General features: G+C 39.2%; 5 protein-coding genes across 12 annotated transcripts in view; 4 read left to right on the top strand and 1 right to left on the bottom strand.

The window, feature by feature from the left end:
* Positions 1-1,151: 1,151 nt before the first annotated feature.
* The window catches only part of LOC108148113 (flotillin-2), a 113,432-nt gene continuing 87,849 nt past the window's right edge, over positions 1,152-26,734 (bottom strand). For 3 of the 7 annotated variants that reach the window (XM_017274959.2, XM_017274958.2, XM_017274960.2), the window contains exons 3-8: positions 13,120-13,307; positions 11,676-11,714; positions 10,509-10,617; positions 4,504-5,071; positions 3,386-3,569; positions 1,152-3,318 (exon numbers count right to left, since the gene is read on the bottom strand). In XM_017274959.2, the coding sequence (XP_017130448.1) occupies positions 3,139-3,318; positions 3,386-3,569; positions 4,504-5,071; positions 10,509-10,617; positions 11,676-11,714; positions 13,120-13,307 (1,268 nt within the window). In that variant the 3' untranslated portion in view covers positions 1,152-3,138. Of the gene's footprint in view, positions 3,319-3,385; positions 3,570-4,503; positions 5,072-5,702; positions 5,723-5,958; positions 6,062-10,508; positions 10,648-11,675; positions 11,715-13,119; positions 13,308-26,734 lie in introns of those variants that run through there. The other 4 variants (XM_041710725.1, XM_041710726.1, XM_017274964.2 and 1 more) reach the window with 4 other exon arrangements.
* On the top strand, positions 8,189-10,087 carry LOC108148115 (putative mediator of RNA polymerase II transcription subunit 26). Of its 2 annotated transcripts, none has more exons than XM_017274965.2 (2): positions 8,189-8,266; positions 8,320-10,086. In XM_017274965.2, exon 2 carries the CDS (start codon positions 8,348-8,350, stop codon positions 9,557-9,559), a length of 1,212 nt encoding a protein of 403 aa, XP_017130454.1. In that variant the 5' UTR covers positions 8,189-8,266; positions 8,320-8,347; the 3' UTR covers positions 9,560-10,086. The 2 variants fall into 2 exon arrangements, with proteins under 2 accessions (XP_017130454.1, XP_017130455.1); XM_017274966.2 differs by having other exon boundaries at positions 8,228-8,266; positions 8,329-10,087.
* Positions 14,600-19,447, top strand: LOC108148107 (glucose dehydrogenase [FAD, quinone]). The gene is made up of 3 exons (XM_017274952.2): positions 14,600-14,639; positions 16,554-17,025; positions 17,564-19,447. Exons 2-3 carry the CDS (start codon positions 16,644-16,646, stop codon positions 19,060-19,062), a joined length of 1,881 nt encoding a protein of 626 aa, XP_017130441.1. The 5' UTR covers positions 14,600-14,639; positions 16,554-16,643; the 3' UTR covers positions 19,063-19,447.
* On the top strand, positions 19,541-22,350 carry LOC108148104 (glucose dehydrogenase [FAD, quinone]). Its single transcript, XM_017274949.2, has one exon. The coding sequence runs from the start codon at positions 20,281-20,283 to the stop codon at positions 22,213-22,215; it is 1,935 nt and encodes a 644-aa protein (XP_017130438.1). The 5' UTR covers positions 19,541-20,280; the 3' UTR covers positions 22,216-22,350.
* On the top strand, positions 23,146-26,657 carry LOC108148103 (glucose dehydrogenase [FAD, quinone]). Its single transcript, XM_017274948.2, has 2 exons — positions 23,146-23,875; positions 24,347-26,657. The coding sequence occupies exons 1-2, from the start codon at positions 23,217-23,219 to the stop codon at positions 25,626-25,628; spliced, it is 1,941 nt and encodes a 646-aa protein (XP_017130437.2). The 5' UTR covers positions 23,146-23,216; the 3' UTR covers positions 25,629-26,657.

The following is a 26,734-nucleotide window of genomic DNA, read 5'->3' as shown; positions in this document are numbered from 1 at the left end:
TATAAAACTGATTTGGTAAAATATTTGTAGGTAAAATTTTGTTTTATGCCAAAAGTTTGAACAAATCAAATCATGTTTCGGTTTTTTATTATCAAAACCCGTTATAAGATATGTAAAAATGTATCATAAAATAAATTTTTCAAAATCTATCGAATATGAAAAGAAATGGTCTAGCCAGCCACTGTGCCAGCTACACAAATTATTCACTCTTAAGTTATAACAAGAGGACTCTGTAGGATCTATTTTTTTACAAATCTCCAAAAACCCAAAAAAATCATCTAAATCATCATCATTGAGAAGCAATGGTCAAATGATGGAATGTTATATATCGGTGAATTCGTCACTAAATTGCCAATCGAATGGCATTCACAGTTTAAAACTTTTTAGCTTTTGAAATTTTGCAAAAAAAAATGATGTACCCCCCTTATCAAAATAAAAAAATTGGTCAAAAATTTAATTACAAATTTTTTTTTTTAATCGGTTTATGCGTTAAAACAAAATTTATTTTTCTATCCTGACTGTGGATGGGTAGCTATTCAAAACAGTCCCTTTAATGGCTCTAGGATTCATGATTTTGTTTTTGGAAAAGTCTCCAAAAACCAAAATAAAACTCATAAAAATCAGTTTTTCTATCAAAACGGTGAGAAGAAATGGTCAAAAGATGGAATGTCACACATCGGTGAGTTTCTTCATTAAATTGCCAATCAAATGGCATGCACAGGTTAAAATTTTTCACTATTTCAATTATTTTCAAAAAATCAAAACAATTGGTCAAAAATTAATCTTAAAAAAATCGATTTTTAAAAATTTTGCATCAAAACATGATTTATTTTTTATAAACCGATTGTTGTCTACCTATCTACTTTCTATTAATGAGAACCCTATTTTGGCGAATTTCAAGAAAAAAAACTCGAAAGAAATGTGTTTTTTGTGGAACCTTCAAAAGCAGAAAAACGATTAAGAGATTTAATGGAATTCACTGCTTAAAATGTTTAATTTTTGCAGAGAAGCCCTTTGTAAAAAAATGAAAAAATGGTCATACATTTTTATTTCTGATAAATCCATATAGTTCGGGTCACCGGTTGCACAAAAACGTCTCTCATTTAACAATGCGTCTTCTGTTGACCAAGCTAAAAAAAAAAGCAAAAATGTATTTTTCAATTTATTTATTTACGACAAAATACACAAAATTTTACATTTTATTTATTTAGGTTTAGCTTTTAGTTAGTTTTTCCGTTGGTTGTGGTTCATGTTCTGTTTATCTTTCACACTGCGCTACATTTAAAATTACTTGCACTTAATATACAATAGAAAAAAAATATATATGTGGGTGTGAGTGTGTGTGTCTAATGGGTGTGGGTGTGATTTGGAGTAGTGTTTACAAAAATTAGGGGTAATTACTCTAGCAAAATAAAAGGACTGAAATATTTTCTTAACTATGAAAATTCCAGTTAGATGTAAGTAAATAACAAAAATGTTTGTTTTTTATTTTGTTGCTTTTGCTATAAATTAAACAGTGTAAGATTAAAGTACAAAACTTGTAAATGCATATTCGTAGGTAAATATGTGTTATTATATAAAAAATAAACATGAAAAAATATATATTAAGCGAGACAGACATACTTATATGAATGTTTTTTTGTATAGGATGTCACTGAATTATAACAAACAAATGTATATTCATTTCTCTTTGTGCACTAAAGTAAATACAAAAATCCAAACGCATGTTTGTGTGTTGGTTAGTGTGTGTATGTGAGTTTTGGAAGAGCGCCAACTGCAGAGGAAACTGTGTTGTAAAGTTATATATGTGGTATTTATCAAATGCCATTTCAATCGATCGAGTAAAATATTATGTTTGATTTGGTATTTCTAGCAATTTATCAGACATTATTAAGAGTCAACAAAAATTGAAACGTTATTTAATGAAAATAAAAATTGAAGCATCTAACGAAAACATATCTGTCAATTTGTAACCCTATATGGCACGTTCCGGGAAAAACAGAACTACTAACAAAATTCAGATAAAGCATATAAGAGTTAACTCAAATGCGGGAAAGTTTAGGTTATAATAAAATTCTAAATGAATTGTCAAAAATGTCTGAAAGTAGCAATTAACATATAACATTATAGAGGACAGAAAACAAATATCTTTACTTAAAAATATTTCCAAACGGGACGTCTAATAATTGATCTTATATCTTCATTGATTTAAATTAGAATTAATAATATTGCACATCTTATAAGCTCTGATAAAGATTTTCTTGATATTAAAGACTTGAGATTGGCCCTTGAATTTTATGATCGATCGGCAGCATATTAAGTACTCTTTCTCTCTCTTTCCATTTCCCTAGCTTATAGATTTGGCCTTAGTCGATAGGCAGTAGTTGTAGTTTGGACAGATGAAAATTCCTTTAGCAAATCGAATTTGTATGAGAAAGAAAGAGAAAGACTACCCGGACAACACTGTAAATTGATATACAGCTTTACAACACTGTTTGTCATGAAATTTTATGTTGTTTCTTAGAAGAACTCTTTGTGTATAGCAAGTCTGCAAGTATATAGTATATATAGTTTAATAAATAAATAGCTAACACTCTGCTTAAATGGTTTTCGCTTTAAAGTTATACAAATTTCACGTTGATTTTTGTTATCGTTATCGGTTTTTCGTTTTTGAGAGAAAAGGCCACAAAATGTTGCGTACGAAATGCATAACTTTAGCTGAGATTAACGTTGGTTTTTTTTTTGCTTTTTGATTGTTACGCGGGCAAACATCACACACACACACACTGGCACACCACACAGACGAGACAAGTGTATGTGTGTATTGTATGTGTGCATATACATATACAAATATATATATATATATATATAAATATAATATCGGAGTACATTTTGCTACGTTCGATTGCATTTTGAAACTCAAGCTGTGAGCTTCTCGTTCAGTTTGCTGCTGTCTCGCTCTAACAAATGCCCGCTCCCTCTCTAGCACACTATCGCCGTCCTTTTCTTTCGCTCTTCTGCCGTCTCTTTCTCATTTTTTCGTTCCATCCCCATCGGTTTGTTTTTGATCGGTTACAATTCCTTTGCGCTGCGTTACGTTGTCATTGCCATTTGCTGGATCTCCCACTCCATTAGGTTTCACGCCTTGGCCCCGGGAATCTTGGAAAGAACCTTGGATAGATCCACTCCAGTCAGGGCGTTGATCGAGGGCGGTAGCTGGGCCACCAAGCGGGTCACGTCGTTGGTAATATTATCGTTGCCGCCGATCAGGACAATCTCCTCTGTCTTGGCCAGCGGTGCAGCCACCTCGGCGGCAATCTGGGTGGGATTTCAATACGTTATTAGTGCAGTTCCAAAGGAATATAATCTATGATTAAAAACCAACCTTCGGCAGCGATTCGAGCACAATGTTCATGATGGCAGCGTCGCCGTACTGCTTATACACATGGGCCTTCATCCGCATGCGCTCTGCCTCCGCCTTGCCCACCAACTCGATGGCATGGGCCTCCGCAGATCCAATCTTCCGGATACGCTCCGCCTCGGCACGAGCACTCTCGATGGTCTGGCATCTAAAATAGTGGAAAATGGGTTTTTAGAATGGCTTTTAAAAACAATTTTGTTCCTTTTTTACCAAGGGAATTGCGCATATCTTAAAAAATAAACATTTAACAACCATTAAAAGTGCTAAGTAATAAATTAATGGATTGAATTAATTTAAATTTACCTCACACAGCCTGAGATTAAATAAGGACTTAAACAATTTTAAATACCACAAACATTTCTCTACAACACAATTATTAGCCTTTGAGCTATGGCTATATATTACTTTTTATTTAATGATGACTGCAATCATTCGTGCTGAAATTCAGTTTATCAGCAATAGATAATGGTTAACTACTCGGTACTAAAATGACAAAGCTGCATCGTTGGAATTATAGTTCCCATAACAACTATTGTTGGTCATAAATAAAATTCGACTCTATGTACAAACTCTTACCACAAAATATATATATAAATATATATAATGATTATTTGAAATTCTTGGTCGATTCAGTTCTGATTTTGTTGTAGATTCTGGGTAATTGCTTGTTGATAAGAATTGTACTAGTGGTTATTTAGTAAGTCACTATAATGAATTCTTAATGGAAATAATGATAAAAGAAATCAAACCAAAGACCTAATCAGTTTCAGTTAGGCGATAAAATTGATTTACCGCTTAGATGGTTATGTTTAACCTCCAATTAATTGATGATATTCTATGTGTTAATATTAATAATATAAACGTATATAAAATTAAAGTCGTAGTTACGGTTGGTGTTAGTATTTATGGTTCCTGAAGAATTCGCGATGTAAATGTTAATAATAATAACATAAATCAATTTAAAGTAATAATGTCAATTTCTGGTACGCTATAGTTTTTTACTTGTGGTTGGGTTATGTGCCTAAGCTTCAAATAAATATTGCTAAAGAATTCGCGTTGTAGCTTATGTTTATGATACTCACTGCTTGGCCTGGGCGAGGGTCTGGAGGCGGAAGGCCTCCGCCTCGGCGGGCAGCTTGACGGTGCCGGTGAGCTCGCGATCCTTGCGCTGCACCTCCTGCGACTCGATCTCGATCTGCTTGCGCCGCTCCACCACCTCGATCTGGATCTCCTCGTTACGAATGCGCTGCCGGATCTTGGCCGCCTGCAGTTCGTAGGCCAGCTGCGACTCGGCCTTGGCCGTGTTGATCTCCTGATCGAAGTTGGCCTTCTGCAGCTTGTACATCCTAGTGTTGTCCTCGATCTTCGTGTCCGTCGAGTACTTCACGTCCATGGCGCTCTTCTCGCACTCTGCCTCACGGATGCCGGCATCTCGGTTGGCCTCCGCCACTCCGGCATCGGCATCGCGCTTGACCACCGCCGTCTGGGCCTTGCCCAGCGAGGCCAGGTACTGCACATCGTCGTAGACATCCTTGATGGTGAACGACAGAATCTCGATGCCCATGCGACCCACGTCAGGAGCGGCCACCTCGCGGACCAAGGCCGCGAACTGGTCGCGGTCCTTGTACACCTCTTCGACTGTAAGCGTTCCTGCAAGGTCACAAGCAAAAGAATCCAATATTAAATGGGTGTCTTTATGGGGGCAGCTAACTATTTATGGCCATTACACAAAGAAAACAAATGACAATTCTTAGGTCGATTCTAAAAATGGCATTTTGTTTTGTTCTGTATAGAAGTCCAAACATTTTTATTTTTCATAGGTAAATACTGAATTCTTGGATCATGTTCATAAATTGGCTAAATTATACCCTCAAACAAATGTTAAATAATATATGGAATAGATATAAATATTATTTTTATGTCAGTCGGATTTAACATTCTGCTTTTTCTTAAATATTTTATTATTCATTTTGTAAAAAAACGATTGGGAAAATTAAATAATGCAATAATATAAAATATGACAAACAAATAGGTATTTAATATCAAAGTTTATTTTAATTAAAGGTGTTTAATCATTAAAAAAATATATATATTTTGTTTGTTTTGTTTGAAAACAATACGTTACAAATTTGTTTTGACTTACATCCAAGAAATTTAAAACAAATACGTATAGTCTTTTTCAGACATGCAATTATTCAACTTTATATGCAATATACAAATCACGTTTCCAAGTCGGAAAAAAATTGCAATTGCCTTGGAATGGCGAATATCGAGCACGTACTTAACTGGAAGGACAAATTGCTAATTTTTAACTTTGGGAATGATTTGACCTATGTTGGTAAATAAATAATAAATGTTATTTAAGTATTGTTAAGTGAACGCCTTTATCTATGTTGATAAATAAATACCCCGTTTGGCATGCCACAGATAACAGCCGCGTTGACTATGATAAATAAAGCGACTAAATGACCACTATTCGGGGTGATATTTTCCTTTGGTTGGTGGTTGTTCTTTCCACCCTTAATCGATGACCTTACCGCCTGACCACCAGCGAGGTAACGCCCACTATCAGGGCCACCTTGAAGACGCCCATCCACACGGCGGACATGTCGTCGACCAACTGTTTCGTTGGCCACAAAACGGGGCTCTACTTATTGGATTGCTATCTGCTCTGCGTCCACTATCCAACCATTTAACTTTGCGGGCTTTTAATTAAATCATGTTCGGGTTCTCTATTATTTTTGACGTCATTTGACGCAGTCTTATCGCTGGCGTTGATAAGACCATCCACACTATGCCACAGTGACGTCACTTTAACAACAACAGCAAAAAAAAGGGGTTCGAGCGGGTTAAAATCGGATCGTGGTGGTAGATCTGAGATCACAGCTGATTTCCTTGAAGAGCGAAGGTCTCCATGGCCCCCACAATTATTAATATTATTAATTTTCGACCCCCCCTGCCACGATTATTCACACGCGATTGAAAAAGCGACAACCAGAGCGTCTCACGATGCGCTTACAACTGACAGCTCAAATTGTCCGTAGACTCGGACTCGGATTCGGAATCGGAATTGTTATAGGTATAAGTATGGGTGTGGGAATCGGTACTGGCACTGGAATCGGGTACCACCGGCTCGCAAAATGAAATTGTAATCGCGCCGACAATTGGAAACCGCCTTGAGGTCTCGAGCGTCTCGTAAACACACTGTAGACTAAACTATAGTAAACTATGGTATTGTACATATAACGACTCGGGTTCGATGGGCTCATAAACCCTCGACTCGAGTTATGTTTAATTAAAAGCTGTAGATTGGCCATCAAGGTCGTGGACAGGTCTTAGCAAACAGAATGGTTTGAATTGCGAACTCGTACAAAACCTTTTTCCTAACGTTTCCAACCAAATTGAATAATTATACCCTTGCAGAGGGTATTATAATTTCAGTCAGAAGTTTGCAACGCAGTGAAGGAGACGTTTCCGACCCTATAAAGTATATATATTCTTGATCAGCATCACTAGTAGAGTCGATCTAGCCATGTCCGTCTGTCCGTCCGTCTGTCCGTCTGTCCGTCCGTCTGTCCGTCTGTCAGTCTGTCCGTCTGTCCGTCTGTCCGTCCGTTTATATGCAAACTAGTCTCTCAGTTTTAAAGCTATCTGCATGAAACTTTCCCAAAAGTTGTCTTTCTATTGCAGGTAGTATATAAGTCGGAACGAGCCGGATCGGACGACTATAGCATATAGCTCCCATAGGAACAATCGGAAAAATAATTGAAAAAAAATTATAACTTTGCTGTTTTTTAATTTTTTGTTTAGTTCTTCGACATATAGCAATGGTTAAATAATTCAGAATTATGGTTTAAATTACATCAAAATCGGACGACTATAGCATATAGCTCCCATAGGAACAATCGGAAAAATAATTGAAAAAAAATTATAACTTTGCTGTTTTTAATTTTTTGTTTAGTTCTTCGACATATAGCAATGGTTAAATAATTCAGAATTATGGTTTTAATTTCATCAAAATCGGACGACTATAGCATATAGCTCCCATAGGAACAATCGGAAAAACAATTGAAAAAAATTATAACTTTGCTGTTTTTTAATTTTTTGTTTAGTTCTTCGACATATAGCAATGGTTAAATATTTCAGAATTATGGTTAAAATTTCATCAAAATCGGACGACTATATCATATAGCTCCCATACAAATAATAAAAATATATAATAGAACAATCAAATAATTAAGCTGCAAATCGTCATAGCTTCAATGTTTTTAAACATATACGCAAGTAAATCATAATTTTAATGTTTTCAAAAATATTTAATTCTTGCGATAGCTGCAAGGGTATATGAACTTCGGCTTGCCGAAGTTTGCTGTCTTTCTTGTTTTTATATTTGTATTGTGAGACTTAACTTGAAACAAATGCCATCGGGAAACAAATGTTTGCCGGAACATTTAGGCGCAAACAACTGAAACGTTTAAGGTTCCCTATTTCCCTGTTAATTATGAATTAAAATGTACACGTTTAGCATGACAGTTTGTTGCAATTGCCTTTGGAAAGCAAAAACTGGATACCTAGAAGACTAATGCAAGCCAATCGATAATATAGAAACACCATAATAATAATGTATTCATAGCACGTACACATTTAACACTTAATATTTTAAATTATAGACATAACTGAAAATTGATAGTGGTCGGTCAGGGAGAAATTCTTTGTCAAGTAGGCATTGCCGCTAACCTCGTCAAACTTGTCAATGTCCTGGTCGCCGAAAGTTCAGTATCATTTTCCACTCCGACCGTAACGCACACCTAAAAATAAATCGCCTAGCTCTCACTTCCGAAACAAGTTAAAGTATTTTTTCGTTTCGTTTCCAGTAACAAAATATTTTCAATTTTTAGCCCCACAAGTTGATATATCTCGAAGAGTATGATGTCGTTACGGCGTGCACATGGCGGCGGTCGTGATTTCCTGCAGGAGAACAAGCTAAATGTCTCCCGAATGGAGCCCAATGGCCGCGGTTTGGCGGCGGCCAATGCTCGTCGGGTGCCCCTGTGGCGTCCAGTGGTTCTTCACTATGCAGAGAAGCTGCGTCCCCATGTCCAGAATAGCCAGCAGCTGCGTGCACGCCAGACTCACTCCGCCGCCCATGAAGCTCCCAATTTGAGGAGTGGTCTGGCCCAGCCGTATGGCTTCAAGAGTGATCAACTTCGCAGGCAGCCACCAAATCCGTGTGGTTGTGACTTGGACAAGCGTCAGGCGAAGCAAAAGGAGCAGGAGCGCTTGCAGGGTGGCTGGGTGGACCAGCAAAAGGAGAAGGCGCCGAGAAGATGCTGCCAGGGTTGCCACTGTCACCAGAGCCATCAGGGTCACCAAGGACAGATGGTGGCTCCGCATCAGGGTCACCAGAACCATCAGGGTCACCAGAACCATCAGGGTCACCTAGGACAGGTAGTGGCTGACCATCAGGGTCACCAAGCTGAGACAGTGGGTCAACAAATCGGAGGTGAACCCGTAGTGAACCCAAAGCAGGGCGAAGGTGATCAGGCCGATCGCGTTTCTCTATGCTCCCGGGTGTCCCGAGTGTCGCATAGATCCCAGAGGACTCCTCCTGATCCTTCACAGGAGAACACCGATCCCGAGGCCCCTTTGAGTGCCCGCAGCAGGGCCTCTGCGAAGACCCTCAAGTCCAAGCGATCCGTTTCCCAGGAGAGTATTCGTTCAAATGCCACCATCAAGTCGAACATTACAGTGGCCTCGAGAGGCACCACGGTTTCGAAGAGATCTCAAGTTAGTCGTATGTCAAAGATAATGGAGGTAATGCCGCCACCAGCGCATTTGCAGGATCAAAAGGTCAGGGAAAATAAAATGGTAGAGACACAGGCACCGGAACCGGCACAGGCACACGCACAGGCACCTGAGGGCTATACCCCACTGACCAAAAATGAGCGGAATGCGGCACTCCAGGATGCCCACTTGAAGTATGGCAAACTCGTCGAGGAATATAACCATTTGCCCGTTTCGGAGCCAACTCTGCGCGTGCGCAACCGTAAAATGGCCATCGAACGACAGCTGGACGAACTGGACTACGCCATTAATATGTTCGATCAGCCCCATCTGGATATGTATTACAAAAAATGATGCTTGTAGGTGTTAATTACCATTTCGCAATTGAGTTATTTGCCAAACAAAACAAAAAAGAGCCCTTCTGAAAATGAGCCCAATATAAAAGACTGAACGGAACCCAATCAATCTGAAGAAATAACGTATAAAGAATCAAAATGCTGGTTTAAGAGAATCAATTTCAATCCCTTAAACAAAAAACGAAAACAAAAGGCAAATCTTATTCAAGAATTGATAAATACATCGAAGCACCCTAAAAGACATAAAAAAAACAAACTGAAGCTTAGCTAAACCAAAACATGTGTCAAACGTTAAAAAATTTAACAAGTTACATTTAAAGGCAATTCGAAACCAAAAAAAAAAAAAAGAATTATGAAAACCTGAAAACAGGATCATTTGAACATTTCACAAAACCCAAAAAAAAAATAAATTTTAAAAGCGGCAAAAGATTAATTAATACATTCGTGTTGTTTATTTAGTTGGCAGTACACAAAAGCTTTTCAATGTCCGCACCCAAAAGTATGCAACATATGGAATATTTATGAAATCAATTAAACAGAGCTGCAAACAAATCCTATACTTTTACGGATTTTGTTTTCCTTAATCTTTGCTGGTCTATTTCTTGTGATTTTGATTACTGTTAATTCCTTTAAAAAATGTAAAAATATTAGACATACAATCCATGATCAGACTAAATTTAGCCATAACTTGTGTGGGTGTGTAGTGACCAAGATCCATTTTAATAAGGCTTTTCAGAAAGACCAGACTTCAGCTTCTGGGATCATGAATTGACACAAATTTAAACCTGATATCGAATAGTTTTACTGGTGATTATTATGACCTTAACCTTAAGTAATTTTTCCTAAAATATTTATGCCAAGCCAATTTTGATAATTGAAGGTTACTTTCATAGGAGTTTATGCAATTTTTTCTTTCGGATTTGAATATCGCAACGGCTGGAACTCACCCAATATAGCCCTCAGATGTCCTTCGAGGGTCTGCAGGATCGTCTGCTTGATCTCCTTGACGCTCTTGCCCAGAAATTGCTCGCTGGCAGTGCCTAGAAGCTCGTCGGCCTGATGGTGGAAATAATAAACATTCATCATCTGTACGTGTGTGTGTGTGTAGGTGTGGGTGTGTTTGAGTTGTGAGTTTTTTTTTTTTTGGGTGTGGTTGTGTATATGTTTCCGTAAGTCAGTGTCGGTGTGCATGTGTGTGACGGCATTTTGTAGGTTCGATTGATTGTTTTTTTTTTTTTTTGTTTTATATATTTTTAAATTTTTAGTACGTATATTTTTGGTTTGTATGAGTTTTTTGTTTGTTTTTTTGTTTCGTTTTAATTATAGTTTACCCACACACACGCACATGCACACATAGACAGAGCGAGACAGAGATATATATAAATATATATATGTATTGTATATATAGAGATATAGAGCGATACATGGAGTATAACGGTATAACAGCAGCAACCAGAGCAGTATAACGGTAGCAGTAACGGTAGAGGAGCAGTATTTTTTGTGGTATTTTTTGGAGTATAACAAATTCGATTTTAATGATATTTGTTGGTTCAATGCGTGTGTGTTTGTTTTTTTTTTTTGGTAGGTTAATTATAGTTGATTTCGTTTACAGTTACAGTTATTTACGGATTAGTTTTTTTTTGATGAGTTGAACGTTGAACGATCGGTCGCAGGGTTTTTGGTCGATTTGGTGAAAAGAAAGTAGAGAAAAAAGAGAGTAGAACACAGAGATCAACAAGGTTTCGATTTTCGATAATTTCTTTGTATTATTTTGCAGACTGTACTTTTCTTTCTCCTTCTTCTTCCTCCTCAGCTTCTGATGATGATGATTGAATGAATTTGATAAACATAAAATGCATACGTAAAACAAATCCATGGGCTTAGAAGGCCCAGACAAAAGCACATGCAATTAATACTAAAAAAATGGATTATGATCCCTTTTCGGTAAATGTGTGTGTGGATGCGTGTGTGTGTGTGGGTAGGTGTTAAGGGTGCTTGAAAAAATATGAAAATAAATTTATATATAGTTTTTTAAAATTTCGTTAGAACGCCAAATAAGCAACAAGAATAGAACCCATGGATGTTTAATAAAATAAATGCAATAATAAACATACCTCGTCGTTATTATAATCGTTATGCTTATACGAAGATGACTGCAAAATCGAATGGAAATAATTAAGTAATAGAACATAATTTTGAGGCAGGCAAATCTTTAGTATACTTATAAATCGATCATAATTGCGACTATCTGGAAAGTGAAGTGTACATTTACATATTTATATTTTTTGTGCTGCAATCACTGATTTTTGTGATCAGACAAGTGGAGTGCTTTGATATGATATACAGTTAGTTTGCTACGAAGTAAGGTACACGTTTAAATAGTCCATTGTTTAGATTGAAACTATCCGAAAATCTTTAGAAAATCGGATTCATATAGACCATTATTAAGGTTTTGAACTCAAAAAAAAAAAAACTCAAAGCTAAATAACTTTTATTTACTTTTTTGAGATATATATATGACAATAGCATCGTCTGATCTGAAAATCAAGTGTACAAAGAAATAGACATTTGAATTTAACACTGAGTAAGTGATCTAGTAAAGGAATGAGTTGAAGATCAACAGATCCCGAAAACCAGTGAATAAATAATGGAATAATCGAATGCCTTAACCTCCGAGTGATAACATTAAAACTGAAAAGTGAGAAGACATTGCTAGGAAATGAAAAAGTCAAGAAAAGGAATGAATAATATTAAAGACAAAACAAAATCGGTTAATATGAATTATTAATTTGAAAATTTGATTTTAAATAAAATATGAAACTGTCCGAACACGACGGATATGTCCAAAATAGTCAAAGTAAAATCACGATGTTTCTGTCACAAAACTGTTCAAGTACAGCTAACAAGCTAAGAGCAAATCTTAATTAAAAATGCAACCTAATAAAAGAAAATATAGTTAAGAACAAAACTATTAGGAGCGGAATACAGGTAAAAGGGAATAATTTTGTATCGAAATAAAGGGACAAACAGGTGGGGTGTACGATGAGTTCTAGGTGCTGTTCTACGTCTATGCCTTTTTTTTAGGTCTACGTGAGAAGATCGCCGGGATGGACGATCGCAACTTACTTGGCGGTGGTCAGATTGAGAGCACTTGCTAGGCTAAATATGCATTCGATGGGGATGGAGGTTGGATTACTTGGGAATCGGGCGGGAAATGTACAAAACAAAGAGCCAAACATTTGATTAAAGTAAGTTCTCGATACGGATCGGTTATAGAGAAGATATGTATGAATAAACAGTTTCAATAAACGGGTGCAGGCAGGATTCCAACTCACTACTATTTCGGCACTCTAATCAGCTAAGAATATATCGGATATTATACGGGTATATATATCAGGAAACAAACCAACAAATCTTGCATACGAAACTGAAAACGAACTCGGGCAAGCTTCAATCACTTTCGCTCAGATTTGGGGGGTGCAGAGAAGAGAAAAGGGTGGCCAGAGTACCCACAAACCAGCGGAGATGGGCTCAGAACGCCCATGGCGGCGATCGTACCTTCATGATCTTGCACTGGGCCACTCCAGTCACCGTCAGTGGCACACCCTGCGAGGTCTCCACGTTCTCGCACATCGGATTGAGGGTCATCACGTTGAGGGACAGTCGCTGCACGTCGGTCACCAGCCACCACGCCCACGCCCATCCGCCCACGATCGTACGCTTCTTGGTCGATCCGCAGCAGCCACCTGGAAATAGAGGAAACAACACCAGAATGGGTTATTAATTAGCATTACATCTTCAGATATCATAATCAAATATTTTGGTATTCATTTACAGCGAACTTGAGCGTACGACACAATACTAATACTATGATTTTGAATGAGATATATGATATACTCAAGCTGCTATTCAAAAGTTCCTATAAGAGCCTACTGTTCTTTCTGATTTTATTTTTAAATTTTGTATGCTTTTTTGGAGTAGTTTTTATTTCATGATTGCTTTTAAGTTACAGTCCATATACGATGATTTCAAATTTATAGAATTTGATTGCCGAGAAAGTTTTAGGTATAGCATATATCTGTTTCTTACTAAACTAAACGAATAATAATTCAATGATGTATTTGATGATGAGACAATTTCAAATTTAAAGAATTAGAGCCCCTAGAAATGGTATTATATGGTTCTTTACATATGTATTCTGTAATCGATAAAGATTCTTTGGTTATACAAGGAGGCAATAGTTATTTGACATTTCTTTTGATATAAGATTGAGTGGATCCTGTGGAACCTTTGAAATTTTTTTTTCTATGATTTTGTCAAATTGGTTTTGTTAGCTTAATGAAGGTACTCCAAGTCTAGACCTACAAATCTTTTTGCCCACTTTAGTGCTGGAAAATTGACGTCACATGCACAGTGACCCACAAAAAGGTGTTGTCAGCAAAGCGCCGCCACCTTTGAATTTAGTGGAGCTTTTGGCGCTGTCCAGTTGACCAAATAGTAAGAGTGAAAGCATTTCGCCGAAGCGTGTGTTTAAATGGTGTGAGTGATGATGGGATGGCTACGTGCCGGCAAACACGTCACAAAGTCCAAAAGTCAATATGGGCTATATATTTTACTTAGACATCCAACCAAACAGGAAGCAATTGTCAAAGTCCAATTGTCCGAATTTCCATATCCATTGGACAAAGGTAACGGACTAACCGTCAAAATGGGGGCCCAAAAGGGCAGTTCTATGCTCTCCAAAGAGCCAAAAAGAGAGTTGAAGAGAGAGGGAGCATGGGAGTTTGGGAGAGCGGAGGAGAGAGAGAGAGCTACCATCTTTAGCGGTGTCTTCGGTGTCTTCGGCATTTCTTTCTTCACTTACCAAGCAAACCTCAAAGCGTGAGGTCGTTTTTTAAAGCTCCGCAAATCCGAATTCAACAATACACACGCTTTTAAATCACGCACGCATGCGCAAAAGCAAATGAAAGAGAAATAAACTAAAAGAAAAGAAAAGAAAAGAAAGAAAGTGCGCACAAGAATAAAAACAAACAAATCGCGCTAAGGAATTCGAGAATTCTTATTTTTGTTCCCCCCAAGTGAGTAAAGAGTGAAGAGAGCGAAATAAAAGTGTGCCAAGCGCGAAATTCGTAAAAAAAAAGAAATCAAATCAAACAAAAATGAATTTGGGCTCGAAACCAAAAAAAAAAACAAAAAATGGAATACGCATAAAAATTCTCCAACGCCTACGCAGAAGCTTTCTCAATGAAAGTGATTCATGCCGCTGTTTAAGTGTTATGCATTTCTCTTTGCCAATTGTTTAATTAACCGTTTAGCAAACCATTTTCATGTTGCATTTGCATTTTTGTGTTCAGTGTAGATTTTTTTTTAAATACCTTGAACTTGATCTGTGGGCACATTCAACTCTAACAACCTGTTTACAAAAACAACAACCAACAGCAGGAACAACAACAAGTTTTGTAATTGCCATTGACTTAAACAACAAAAACAGAAAAACATCATCAGTAGCAGTCTCAAATAGTTACTAGACTTTGATTATGTAAAAGATTGGCAAGAGGAAATGTGTTTCTCTCTCTTAACTTCTTCCCGTTTTTAAGATCAACAGACACAAAATACAGTCAAACTTCCGTTAAAGGCACAATGTTTAGTTCTTAATAGATAAATAAACTATTGAAGAACCACATGTTTTAAATATTTAATATTTTTTAACTAGTATCTTATTCCAAAAATGTAAATTTTTAATAATATTTACAAGGATAGTAAATCATTTGAACAGCATTATTACCTAGACTCTAAACACTGAACAAAATTTTTATATTCTAAAAATAAAGTGGTATAATTTTTTTATTTTTTTAATATTTGTTACATTTTATAATGGTTGCTTTATAATCATTTTTTTCCTTGAAACTATCAATTATTAAAACAAAGTGGTAGTTTTTTTTTTCATTATCAATATCGGTTACATATTACTATATCAAACTATGGTTAGCGATCTATTTGGTGTGCGAAAATGACACTTAAATTGTACTTAATGAAACAAAATTCGTGCTATTTAAGTTGCACTGTATCCACGTAAACTGGTTGCAAGTGAGAGGAGTACGTGTGAGTGAATATGTTAGGGAATATGTGAGTGTGCATCACAATTGTTGCATGCCGTTCGACCGGGAGTGAAAAGTTGCCAGCTGCCGCTTTTTTTTCAGCCCAGTAAAGTTTTATAATAGACTGGGAGATTTCACTTTTATGCGGGAGGCCCCTCAACCAAAGATGCCGCATCACACTTCCCTCTCTAACCCAAAGCCATACTCATATTACACCTTTTTTTACATTCCAAAACACTGGGTGCAGCACGTGACGCGAAAGATTTATAAAAAGTAGATGAAAAATCGTTGGGAAAAATAACTTAAAACGGGTTCAATAGCCACATAAAATTTAATTGCCATACATAATTAGAAAATATTTAAGGTAATACTTTGGTGTTTAACAAGTGTTTAAATCAAAACTATTTTTGCTTTATGAAATGGCTAGCAAATTTCTTCGGAAATAATGCTAATGTATTATTACAATCGGTTTTTAAAGAATATAAATCTGTTATAGTATCTGTTATTTTTTAATACTCCTAAGCAAGTACAACCTTTTATTGCCTTTAGATATAAGGGTGATGGTTTGTATTAATCATTAACTCTCAGATTTATCGATCACGATTATCTTGGGTCGTAATACTTCACAGAGTTGAGGGAATCCAATGCGAAGACGCAGCCAAATGTATGCATAACAAATGCAAGTTACGAAATCGACGCGATCAAAGCGATGCGTTCGTGATCAAAATATTGAGTATGAAAATCGCACCCTATAACCCGATTACATACAAAATGTCTATGTCACTTTTCATGTCATGTCCACTTCTCTGTATTTCTGTATTTCTTTATTCCCCAAAACCCACTTCTTTGCTCCAACTTCTCTTAGTAACCCAACAATTTTGATTGTCATTGCAGCCACGTTCCATCTAAACTTGGTCGACCTATATAAATATTTTATATATAAGACCCATATAGGACAGACCCCATTCGATCCCGACCCAGAAAATGAGCTCGGCGATCGTTGGAGCCGCCTCGGCAATTGGAGGAGCGGTGACGGCGGCCACCAGCAACAGTTGGTTCATCCCGATGCTGATGGCCGCGGTGGCCTATTTCCAGTACGAGGAGATCATCGATCCGGAGTCCAAGCCGAGTGACATCGGTGGCGACGACATCCTCGACCACTATGACTTTATAGTGATAGGAGCCGGATCGGCGGGGGCGGTGGTGGCGAATCGCCTCACGGAGGTCGAGAATTGGAACGTACTCCTCCTGGAGGCCGGCGGCGATGAAACGGAACTCACCGATGTCCCTCTGATGGCTGGCTATCTGCAGCTCTCCAAGGTCGACTGGCAGTACAAGACCGAACCATCGGGTACCTCATGTTTGGGTAAGTACATTTTATTGGCTAAAAGTTTATCAGGTTTTTGCCAAACATTTTTTATAATAAATAAAATTCATATAATTTTGATGTCTTAGTCTTTTGTTTTAATTGTAAAATAAATAAAACAACTTTTTGGAAATCAGTCACTACATTCCTACAAAAATAAATATAAAATGGTTGGGTAGATGACAAAATGAGCCAGTTGCCAGATAAAAAAAAAATATTTAAAACCAACATTTGCAAAATAAATATACATTTTGGTATATTAAAACTTGGTTTAAGATCAAATGTTTGAAAGGCGGATTAGGAATCCATATAGCTACCGTTTGGAAACTTTATAATTTTTTTAGTTTAATCTACAGTTGTTTTTTAATGTACAGTTTCTTTTATTAAAAGCAACATTTTCGAAATACATATTCATATGAGTATAGTTAAAGTTTGATTGAGATCAAGAGTTTTAAAGGCGAAATAGAAACAAAATTGAAATTGTATAGATCCATATAAATATAGATGTAAAACTAAATCTTTTCTATTTATTTTACAGCCATGCAAGGCGGACGTTGCAATTGGCCCAGGGGCAAAGTCTTGGGCGGCAGCTCCGTTCTCAACTATATGTTGTATTTGCGAGGATCGAAGCATGACTACGACAACTGGGAGGCCATGGGCAATCCCAGTTGGTCGTATCGCGATGCCCTGTATTACTTCAAGAAGTCGGAGGATAACACCAATCAGTATCTGGCCAATACACCGTATCATGCGACTGGCGGTTATCTCACCGTGGGCGAGGCGCCATATCACACTCCATTGGCGGCCAGTTTTGTGGAGGCGGGTGTGGAGATGGGCTACGAGAACCGGGACTTGAATGGCGAAAAGATGACGGGCTTTATGATTGCCCAGGGAACCACTCGTCGCGGATCGAGGTGTTCCACTTCGAAGGCTTTCCTCAGACCCGCCAGATTGCGTCCCAATTTGCACATCTCGATGAATTCGCATGTCACTCGCATTATGATCGATCCGGTGACGAAACTGGCATTTGGCGTGGAATTTGTCAAGGATCAGAAGCTCTACCATGTGCGGGCCACCAAGGAGGTGGTTCTATCCGGTGGATCGGTCAATAGTCCGCAACTGCTGATGCTGAGTGGTGTGGGACCGCGCAAGGAATTGGCCAAACATCGGATACCGCTCATCAAGGAGTTGAGTGTTGGTGAAAACCTGCAGGATCACATTGGCCTGGGTGGGCTGACTTTCCTGGTGAATCAGCCGGTGTCCATAGTGGAGAATCGCTTTCACACCATGTCAACCGTGCTGCAATATGCTGTCTTTGGCCAAGGACCTTTGACCATTCTGGGCGGCGTGGAGGGTTTGGCCTATGTGAACACCAAGTACGCGAATAGCTCGTTGGATTGGCCGGATATTGAGTTCCATTTCGTCTCCGGATCGACCAACTCCGATGGTGGTGCGCAGCTGCGGAAGGCTCATGGATTGACAGAAGCCTTCTATCGAGCTGTCTTCGAACCCATTAACAATCGAGATGCCTGGAGCATAATACCCATGTTGCTGCGACCCCGCAGCGTGGGTAATATTCGTCTGAGGAGTGGCAATCCCTTCGACTATCCCTACATCTTCCCAAACTATCTGACGGATGACTTCGATATGAAGACCCTGATCGAAGGCGTAAAAATAGCGGTGGCCTTATCACGAACGAAGGCGATGCAGCGATTTGGGTCTAGAATTTCGAGCATCCGATGGCCGGGATGCGAAAAGGTGCCCCTCTTCACGGACGCCTTCTGGGAGTGCATGGTGCGACGGTATACGTCCACCATTTACCATCCCGTGGGCACCTGCAAGATGGGTCCCTACTGGGACAAGGATGCGGTGGTGGACGCCAAACTGAGGGTCTACGGGATCCGAGGACTGCGCGTGATCGATGCCAGTATTATGCCCAAGTTGGTGTCGGCCAATACGAATGCCCCGGTGATTATGATCGCCGAGAAGGGCAGCGACATGATCAAGGAGTTCTGGATCAAGAACACCATTGTCTGAACGAATCCTCTTCGTAGAGTAGTTAAAACCTAGTTTTTATGAGCTGATTTCTTGACTAATCAACGAAATTAACTAAGAATTTAGAACCGTCTATTTCCATACCATAGTAATGGATCTTTAAACTTTCCGGATTCGATTTGAACATAATTCTTAGAAAACAGTTTTACAATTAGGAAATCAGTTCATAAAAACCAGGCTTTGTACATTGAATGTCTGTGAATATGTTTGCCTTCTGTGAGTGATCAAATGTCTGGACCAAGTGTGAATGCATGTGAGTGTTTGAATTAATTTTAAATGTCTTAGAAATAGAGCTTCCCCACAAGCTGCTGGCCCATCCAAAATTAATTATATTGAACTTTACTCTTTCCTTTTTTTTTTTGAAGTATTTTATAAGCTCTCCTTGTATTTATTTTAATTTTATGTGAATGAAATAATAAAAAAAGCAAAATATATTCTTTAGGTGGTTGCTGTTAAGTTGGTCAGGGTATTGTTTCTTTTAGCTTCAATTTCTATTAGTTTAGTATTTTATAGCTTCTCTATCTTCGACAAATATAATTTTTATGTGTCGCTGTTCGATAATTGATTTATTCCAGATAAGTGAGTCTTATTTCTATCGCTGATACTAAATACAATATTCTGTTGGTTAAAGTTCAAGAACATTAATATTTGGCAGATCATTTAGGTCGATTGTTCATCAATAAGTTAGAAATACATTATCGATATGCAAATATTTAAGAAATCATATTTTAGCTGTTAATTTCGACAGCTTTTTTCTACCTTTTGCGGTATCTTAAACTCAAATATATACTCAGCGTTTAGTGATTAGCTTTACATATAAAGTCAGCTTTTAGGATGTTAACGTTTTTTTATAAATCTGCCTTAAATCTTTATGCGTTGAGTGTTATATTTTTAGATCAATAAAAAAGCTGTGTTTTCTCCATATACGATAAATTCTGTTACGCCACCTGTTGGCCGGGGCCTCAAGCACAGAGCTATAAATATATATGGGCTTGAATTTGTTGATGTTTGCTTTCGTGTTTTTTTTATGGCTGCCAAACAGAAAGCAGAGCGAAATATAAAATAAAAGCGGGCAGCAGAGTAAATGTATAATTTCGTTGATATGGTTATCGTGCGCGACATTCTTTAATTGTGTCTAAAAAGCGGTACAGCCCGGTTCGGTTTTCAATTCAACTCATTAGTGTTAAAAATCAGTTGAAGATGGGCGATCGACAGCGCGTTGAAACCCTCTGTGGGGGAGTTTTCCTGCTCTTGATTTTGGGGGGAAGTCCCTGCTCAGTTGCCCAATTATTTTCGGTGGATAGCAGTGGCTTGGGTATTTCCCTAATGCAATCGGTGACCATGGCCTTAAACGCTTCCAGTCTCGCTCTGGCCAACAATACCGCCTGGCCAGAGCAGCACAATCCGCCGGAGGATCGATTGGAGATCGAGAACTATGACTATATAGTTGTGGGAGCGGGCAGTGCTGGCTCCATAGTGGCCAGTCGTCTGAGTGAACTGTGCCAGGTGAAGGTCCTGCTGCTGGAGGAGGGCCAACTGCCCCCACTGGAGTCCGAAATCTTCAGCCTGAGTGGAGCCCTGCATCACGATGCGAGGTACATGTACCTGGAGGAGGCCGAACCAAATCCGAAATGCTGCCAGGCCATGGCATCTGGTCATGGCTGTGTCTGGTGGCATGGACGCATGATGGGCGGCGGTGGAGCCATCAATGCCAACATCTATATTCCCGGCAGTCGGCAGAACTTCAAGAACTGGAATTCGACACTCTGGGATTGGCCACAGGTTCAAAAGACCTACACTCGCCTGCAACGACGCCTAAATCTCTCCTACCTTCAAGCTAATAGTCTCAGCCTAAAATTAGCCAATCTCATTTACTCTGGCTCCTCGGAATTGGGTGTGCCCCGAATGAAACAGCCCTTGATAGCCGGTTCCACCTTCGGTTACACCCATCATGTTCCCGTGACCATTAACCAAGGCCGAAGGGGCAGCAGTGCTCGCTTATACCTGGCCAACGATCAGGTGAATAGAAGACCCAATCTCAAGGTAATACGAGGAGCGCAAGTTCAGAAGGTGCTAATCAGCCCCGCGGGAAAGCAGGCCACAGGTGTAATTTACACCCTAAATGGAGTAGAACACACGGCAAAGTCCTCGGGGGAAGTGATCCTGAGTGCAGGTACCCTAAATTCCGCCAAGTTGCTACTGCTTTCGGGTATTGGACCCCGGAAAGAGCTCCAAAAATGGGATATACCCATCTACCAGGACCTGCCGGTGGGTCTAAATCTTCAGGATCATGGTATGCTGCCATTGTTTCTGTTTTTTGGTTCCAATTGTGCCGTAAATAGTACGCGGAATCCCACAGATAATCCCTATGCGCCCATTTCTATAACCAAATATCTTCTGGAAAACCAAAAGGGCCCTTTGGCCAGTGGCTTCTACATGATGGGCTACATCAACTCCAGTTCACCCAGTTCCAGCCATGGCGAACCCGATCTCCATGTGGTGGCCCACACTCTCTTGCCAAAGGGAAGTAGTGGCAGCTTTGGTTATTTGGGTTTCCGGCCAGAGCTAATTCAGGCTCAGCAAGAAATGCTGAAGAAATGGGATCTGCTGCAGATTATGGGTTCTCTAATGCATCCTTTGGCCCGAGGAAAAGTGAGTCTCTCTGGCAAGAATTGCTCTGACCAAGCCAAAATCGAAAACCATTATGGCGAAGCTCGAGAGGATCAGCAAACGCTACTCCGCTATGTGAGATATATTCAAAAGCTGACCAATACCCGATCTTTTCGTCGATGTGGTCTACGTTTCTGGTTGCCTCCACTCGAGGAGTGTGATATATTAACACCCGATTCCGATGACTACTGGCTGTGCTATATCCGATACTTTTATGTGGGTGCCTGGCATTCCGTGGGCACCTGTCGCATGGCTCCGCGAATGAATTTCCAGGAGGATGGCGGCGTGGTGGATGAAAGACTACGGGTTCACGGTGTGAAGGGTCTTCGCGTAGTGGATGCCAGTATTATGCCGGAGTTACCGGCGGGCAATACGAATGGACCCGCCATGATGATCGGCGAGAAAGGAGCCGAAATGATCCTCGAAGATCGCGGGCAGAAGAATGAGGTTGTTCAGGAATGCTGAATGCTACAATAAGATTTATATACATTTTAAGAGAAACTGCTACCAAAAATTGTTATATTTAATGATTTAGCTATAGTTTTGTATACATACTACTATGAAAACATTGAAACCTGTTAAATAGTTAAACCCTAAACAAAAAGACATAATTAAAATATAATTTAATTATAATTAAATAGTATTTTGATTTATCTTTATTTAATCCATTTTCATATTATTAAATGTACAATGTCTAGAACGCTTTTGGTTCAATTGTGAATTTATAATTAAACAAACAATTGCCCATATAAACGTTAATTTTTTGAATGCCCCCATGATAAATCCCTTACTTGTCAGTATAAATATAAATATATGTATGTATGTATGTATCAGAATGATTGTCTGAATGTTTAATCGATTGTTTGCCATGCTTATCACAGTTCTCAATTTATTTTTTGCTTACTTTTTTTTTAATTTTTGTTTTGTTTTGATCAGGCTGTTTATGGTTCTACTTGGGTTTTAGGTTTAAGCATACTTAATATATATGACCAGATACTAAATAATATATATTACTCTGATGATCATAGGGCATTATCTTATCGGGTTTATAGATTTGCTTTATAAATGTCTTTACATTTTGTATTAATGAAAATCAAACAAAAAAGTGTTTTATATAAAATAATAATAATAAACAAAATGCATATTTTGTAAGATATAAAAGTCACTTTAAAAACTATTTTTAATAGCAGTAATTTTGTATTATTATTATTTTAGAAAAATATACATTTTTGGTTGATTTCGCTCCACATGTTGGGTTCGCTTTTTAATGACAACATTATCGTCTTTAAAATTGATTGAGTTAGAGTTTCTCTTGAAATCATTCTTTTGCAGTCCAGTGTTGCCCTTTGAGTAGCTGGGATTGCAGAATGTTTGCCACATTGGTCAATGCACCCATAGAGAAATCGCTGCTTTGGATCAGCGAAAATGGCTTAAGCTGGATCAGCAAATTGGCTGGAGTACGCTGGATGGGTTCCCATCGAAAGTCAGTCAGTTGTGCTTTCACGATGACGGCGATCAACACGTTAGTGACGATGTGGCGGTTCCTGCTGACCCTTGGTCCCTCGGCCATGATCATCCTGCTCCTCAACAAGGGAATCCTCGAGCAGCGGTTGGATATTGTGGACGAGGCGCACCGTGTCCGTTCGATTCACATCGAAGATCTGCGGGAATCCTACGATTTTATTGTGATTGGCGGCGGATCGGCGGGCTGTGTTTTGGCCGCCAGACTCTCGGAAAATCCGGAATGGAATGTTTTGCTTTTGGAGGCTGGCGGGGATGAGCCCCTGCTCGTCGATCTACCGCAATTGTACCCGGTATTCCAGCGGAGTCCTTGGGATTGGAAGTATCTGACGGAGCCCTCGGATCGCTATTGTCTGGCCATGGAGGACCAGCGTTGCTTTTGGCCCAGGGGCAAGGTGCTGGGGGGCTGCAGCTCCATCAATGCCATGATGTATATCCGGGGAAATAGGCGGGACTACGATCACTGGTCGGAACTGGGTAATCCTGGCTGGGACTATGCCAACGTGCTGCATTATTTCCGCAAAACAGAGGACATGCGGGTTCCTGGCTATGAACATAATCCATATCATGGACATGGCGGCCCCATTACCGTGGAAAGATATAGGTGAGTGGGCAAATACGGGGGGCACTCTACAAAAATCACTTGGTTTTCAAAATCACTTATAAGTGTGTATAAAGTATGCTTTATATAATATACAGTATATTATTTTCAATCCGAATTATGGATGTTTCTATTTTTTATTGCTTTCCTTAAAACATTTTTATATTTTAAAATCCAAGAGATTTTTGCAGCATTCCCTGTTTACGATTGATGTAGTTATATAGGGGTTTTAAATAACTACGGTTTTGAAATCACTTGAAATGGTGCTAAAAATTATGAACTTAAAAAATTAAGGTCGTCTTTCGACATAAAGTTTACGACTTTTAGATTTTGAATATATTTTTACATAATTTTATGCACTTTTTTTTTACCCTTGTGATTTCGATGGCTCTTTTACACACCTTTGTAACTAGTTCTGAAAACCCCTTGTGATTTCTATGGCCCCCCTCAATAATTTCTTGTCCATTTCCTTAGGTCCCCCTCACCCCTTTTGGATATTTTCATGAGGGCTGCCCAAGAACTGGGCATGGTCCATCCCGATGGAGATTTCAATGGTCGAACTCAGACTGGATTTGCCCCGCCACATGGAACTTTACGGGATGGCCTGCGCTGCAGTGCCAATAAGGGATACATTCGACGAAGTTGGCAGCGTCCCAATTTGCATATTGTGCTAAATGCCTTCGTGGAGCGACTCCTGATTGATCCGCAATCCCATCGAGCCATTGGAGTGCTCTTCGAATATGGTCTGCTCAAGCATTCGGTGGGTGCCGAAAGGGAGGTGATCCTTGCGGCCGGCTCCTTGGCCAGTCCGCAACTGCTGATGGTCAGTGGTGTTGGTCCCCGGGAGCAATTGGAACCACTGGGCATTCCGGTGGTGCAGCACTTACCTGGAGTGGGTGGCAATCTACAGGATCACATCTCGACTACTGGAGCTGTATTCACCTTCGACAGTCGCCAGAATCGTCATATGTCCTTCATTGTCCCCGAAATGTTGAATGAAGAGGCGGTGGAGGAGTTTCTTCAGGGAAACGATAGCTTCTTCTATGCCATGCCCGTGAGTGAGGTTATGGGTTTCTTCAGTACTCGGTATCAGGATCCCCGATTGGATTGGCCCGATGTCCAGCTCTTCATGGGCAGCTATGCCTATGGGGCCGATGGCGGGATTGTGGGTCGCCGGGGAGCTGCCATCACATTGGATAACTACGCGGAGACCTTTGAGCCGTTGATCTACCAGGATTCCTTTGTGATAGCCCCCCTGCTGATGCGTCCACGCTCCAGGGGATTCCTGCAGTTACGCTCTGCGGATCCTAAGGTTCATCCCCGCATCCATGCCAACTACTATGATGATCCGCGCGACATGGCCATAATGGTGGAGGGTCTCAAGATGGCCCATCGTCTGAGCCAAACGCCGGTGATGCAATCCCTAAATGCCACCATGAATATCTACGAGTGGCGCAATTGCCCGGAGGTTGAGTACCTCAGCGATGCCTTCTGGGAGTGCTTGGCGAGATTCTACTCCCAGACGATCTACCACCCGGTGGGCACCTGCAAAATGGCCCCCGATTCGGATCCCGGCGGTGTCGTGGATCCCCGACTGAGGGTCAGAGGAATGCGGGGACTCAGGGTCATCGATGCCAGCATAATGCCCACTATTCCCACGGGCAATACAAATGCTCCGACTTTAATGCTGGCGGAAAGGGGAGCGGATATCATCAAGGAGGATTGGCGCCACTACAGAGATGGCGGCTGGAGTTAGGTACCATTGTATTACACCTTTTGTACCATAATTTAAGAACAATTTAACAGCAATAAACTAATTTGTACACAGAATATATGGCATGTGATTTCTCTACCTTAATATGGCACATATCTTTTCACTTGGCTTCTGAAAATACCATTTTTTAAATCTATTTAAACAAAATAAATTGACAGTGCGATACTGTATTGAACATTCTTTGTTCCTTATCTAGATTGAAAAAAAATATTTTGTATAGAAAATATATGGCGTGTGACTTCTCCATTCATAGCTTCTCACTTAGCTTCTGAAATTACTATTATTTTTCTTACACAAAGGTAGTATTTTAATATGTTTACTACCTAGCTTTAAGCAAGCGGTTTAGTCTTCAAATCAATAAGCTGAATGAGGTGCATGATATAAGCCCTCATAAGCCTTCTTTTCTTTAAATGCGACTTATAGCTTTACTTATCTACATTTAACAAGAATACTTTTCAATAACAATTCTTAATTTCATTTTATTTCAAGCGCATGTAACTCATGCAACATAAAAACCTTTATAAATAAACATTTCGTTTTAAATAAAGTAGTATATAAAGTATAAAATGCATACTTGGCTAATGGGACGCATACTCTTTATGGCATTGAATTGGATTGAATGCCTGGGAGTCAACGAATTCCAGCACTGTGATTATCAATCCATATATCAATTGGAATTAGCAAACTGCCTAACCATATAATGGGGGGAACTATATAGCCATTGTTGCCATTCCCCGGGTCAGCTAATTTGCTTTGGTAATGATCTTGGCATTCATTTGACTCTTGTTGCAGTTGTCAGTTTCCCATTTTCAATTCAATTCAGTTTAATTTTCATTTATGCTTTTTTCTCTATTTCTAACAGCGAAAACTTGATACAAACATTTCCCAGCGCTATGAACTTTTGCAGTTTTGTAGCGATTATTTTTGATTTCGTAGTCAGTAACTTATTTATTAGAGTATATTCGTTTTATAAGCTTTTTGTGACTGCACATTAATATTGATTTATAATTTTTTAGTATTTGAGGGCTTTTTAAATTGAATAGGTTACGGACAGCTTCAAAAGAAAATTTACTATTAAGAAACAAAAA

This window comes from Drosophila elegans, unplaced genomic scaffold, assembly GCF_018152505.1.
Source record: "Drosophila elegans isolate 14027-0461.03 unplaced genomic scaffold, ASM1815250v1 contig_149, whole genome shotgun sequence".
Taxonomy (NCBI): Eukaryota; Metazoa; Arthropoda; class Insecta; order Diptera; family Drosophilidae; genus Drosophila; species Drosophila elegans.
Note: the sequence above shows the minus strand (reverse complement) of the source record. Positions and strands in the feature narration are given on the sequence as shown.

Coding starts and splice junctions, on each gene's coding strand:
- LOC108148115 (XM_017274966.2), top strand. CDS start 8,348: ATGATGTCGTTACGGCGTGCACATGGCGGCGGTCGTGATTTCCTGCAG.
- LOC108148107 (XM_017274952.2), top strand. CDS start 16,644: ATGAGCTCGGCGATCGTTGGAGCCGCCTCGGCAATTGGAGGAGCGGTG. Junction 17,026..17,563: donor ATCGGGTACCTCATGTTTGG/GTAAGTACATTT, acceptor TTTATTTTACAG/CCATGCAAGGCGGACGTTGC.
- LOC108148103 (XM_017274948.2), top strand. CDS start 23,217: ATGGGTTCCCATCGAAAGTCAGTCAGTTGTGCTTTCACGATGACGGCG. Junction 23,876..24,346: donor ATTACCGTGGAAAGATATAG/GTGAGTGGGCAA, acceptor CCATTTCCTTAG/GTCCCCCTCACCCCTTTTGG.
- LOC108148104 (XM_017274949.2), top strand. CDS start 20,281: ATGGGCGATCGACAGCGCGTTGAAACCCTCTGTGGGGGAGTTTTCCTG.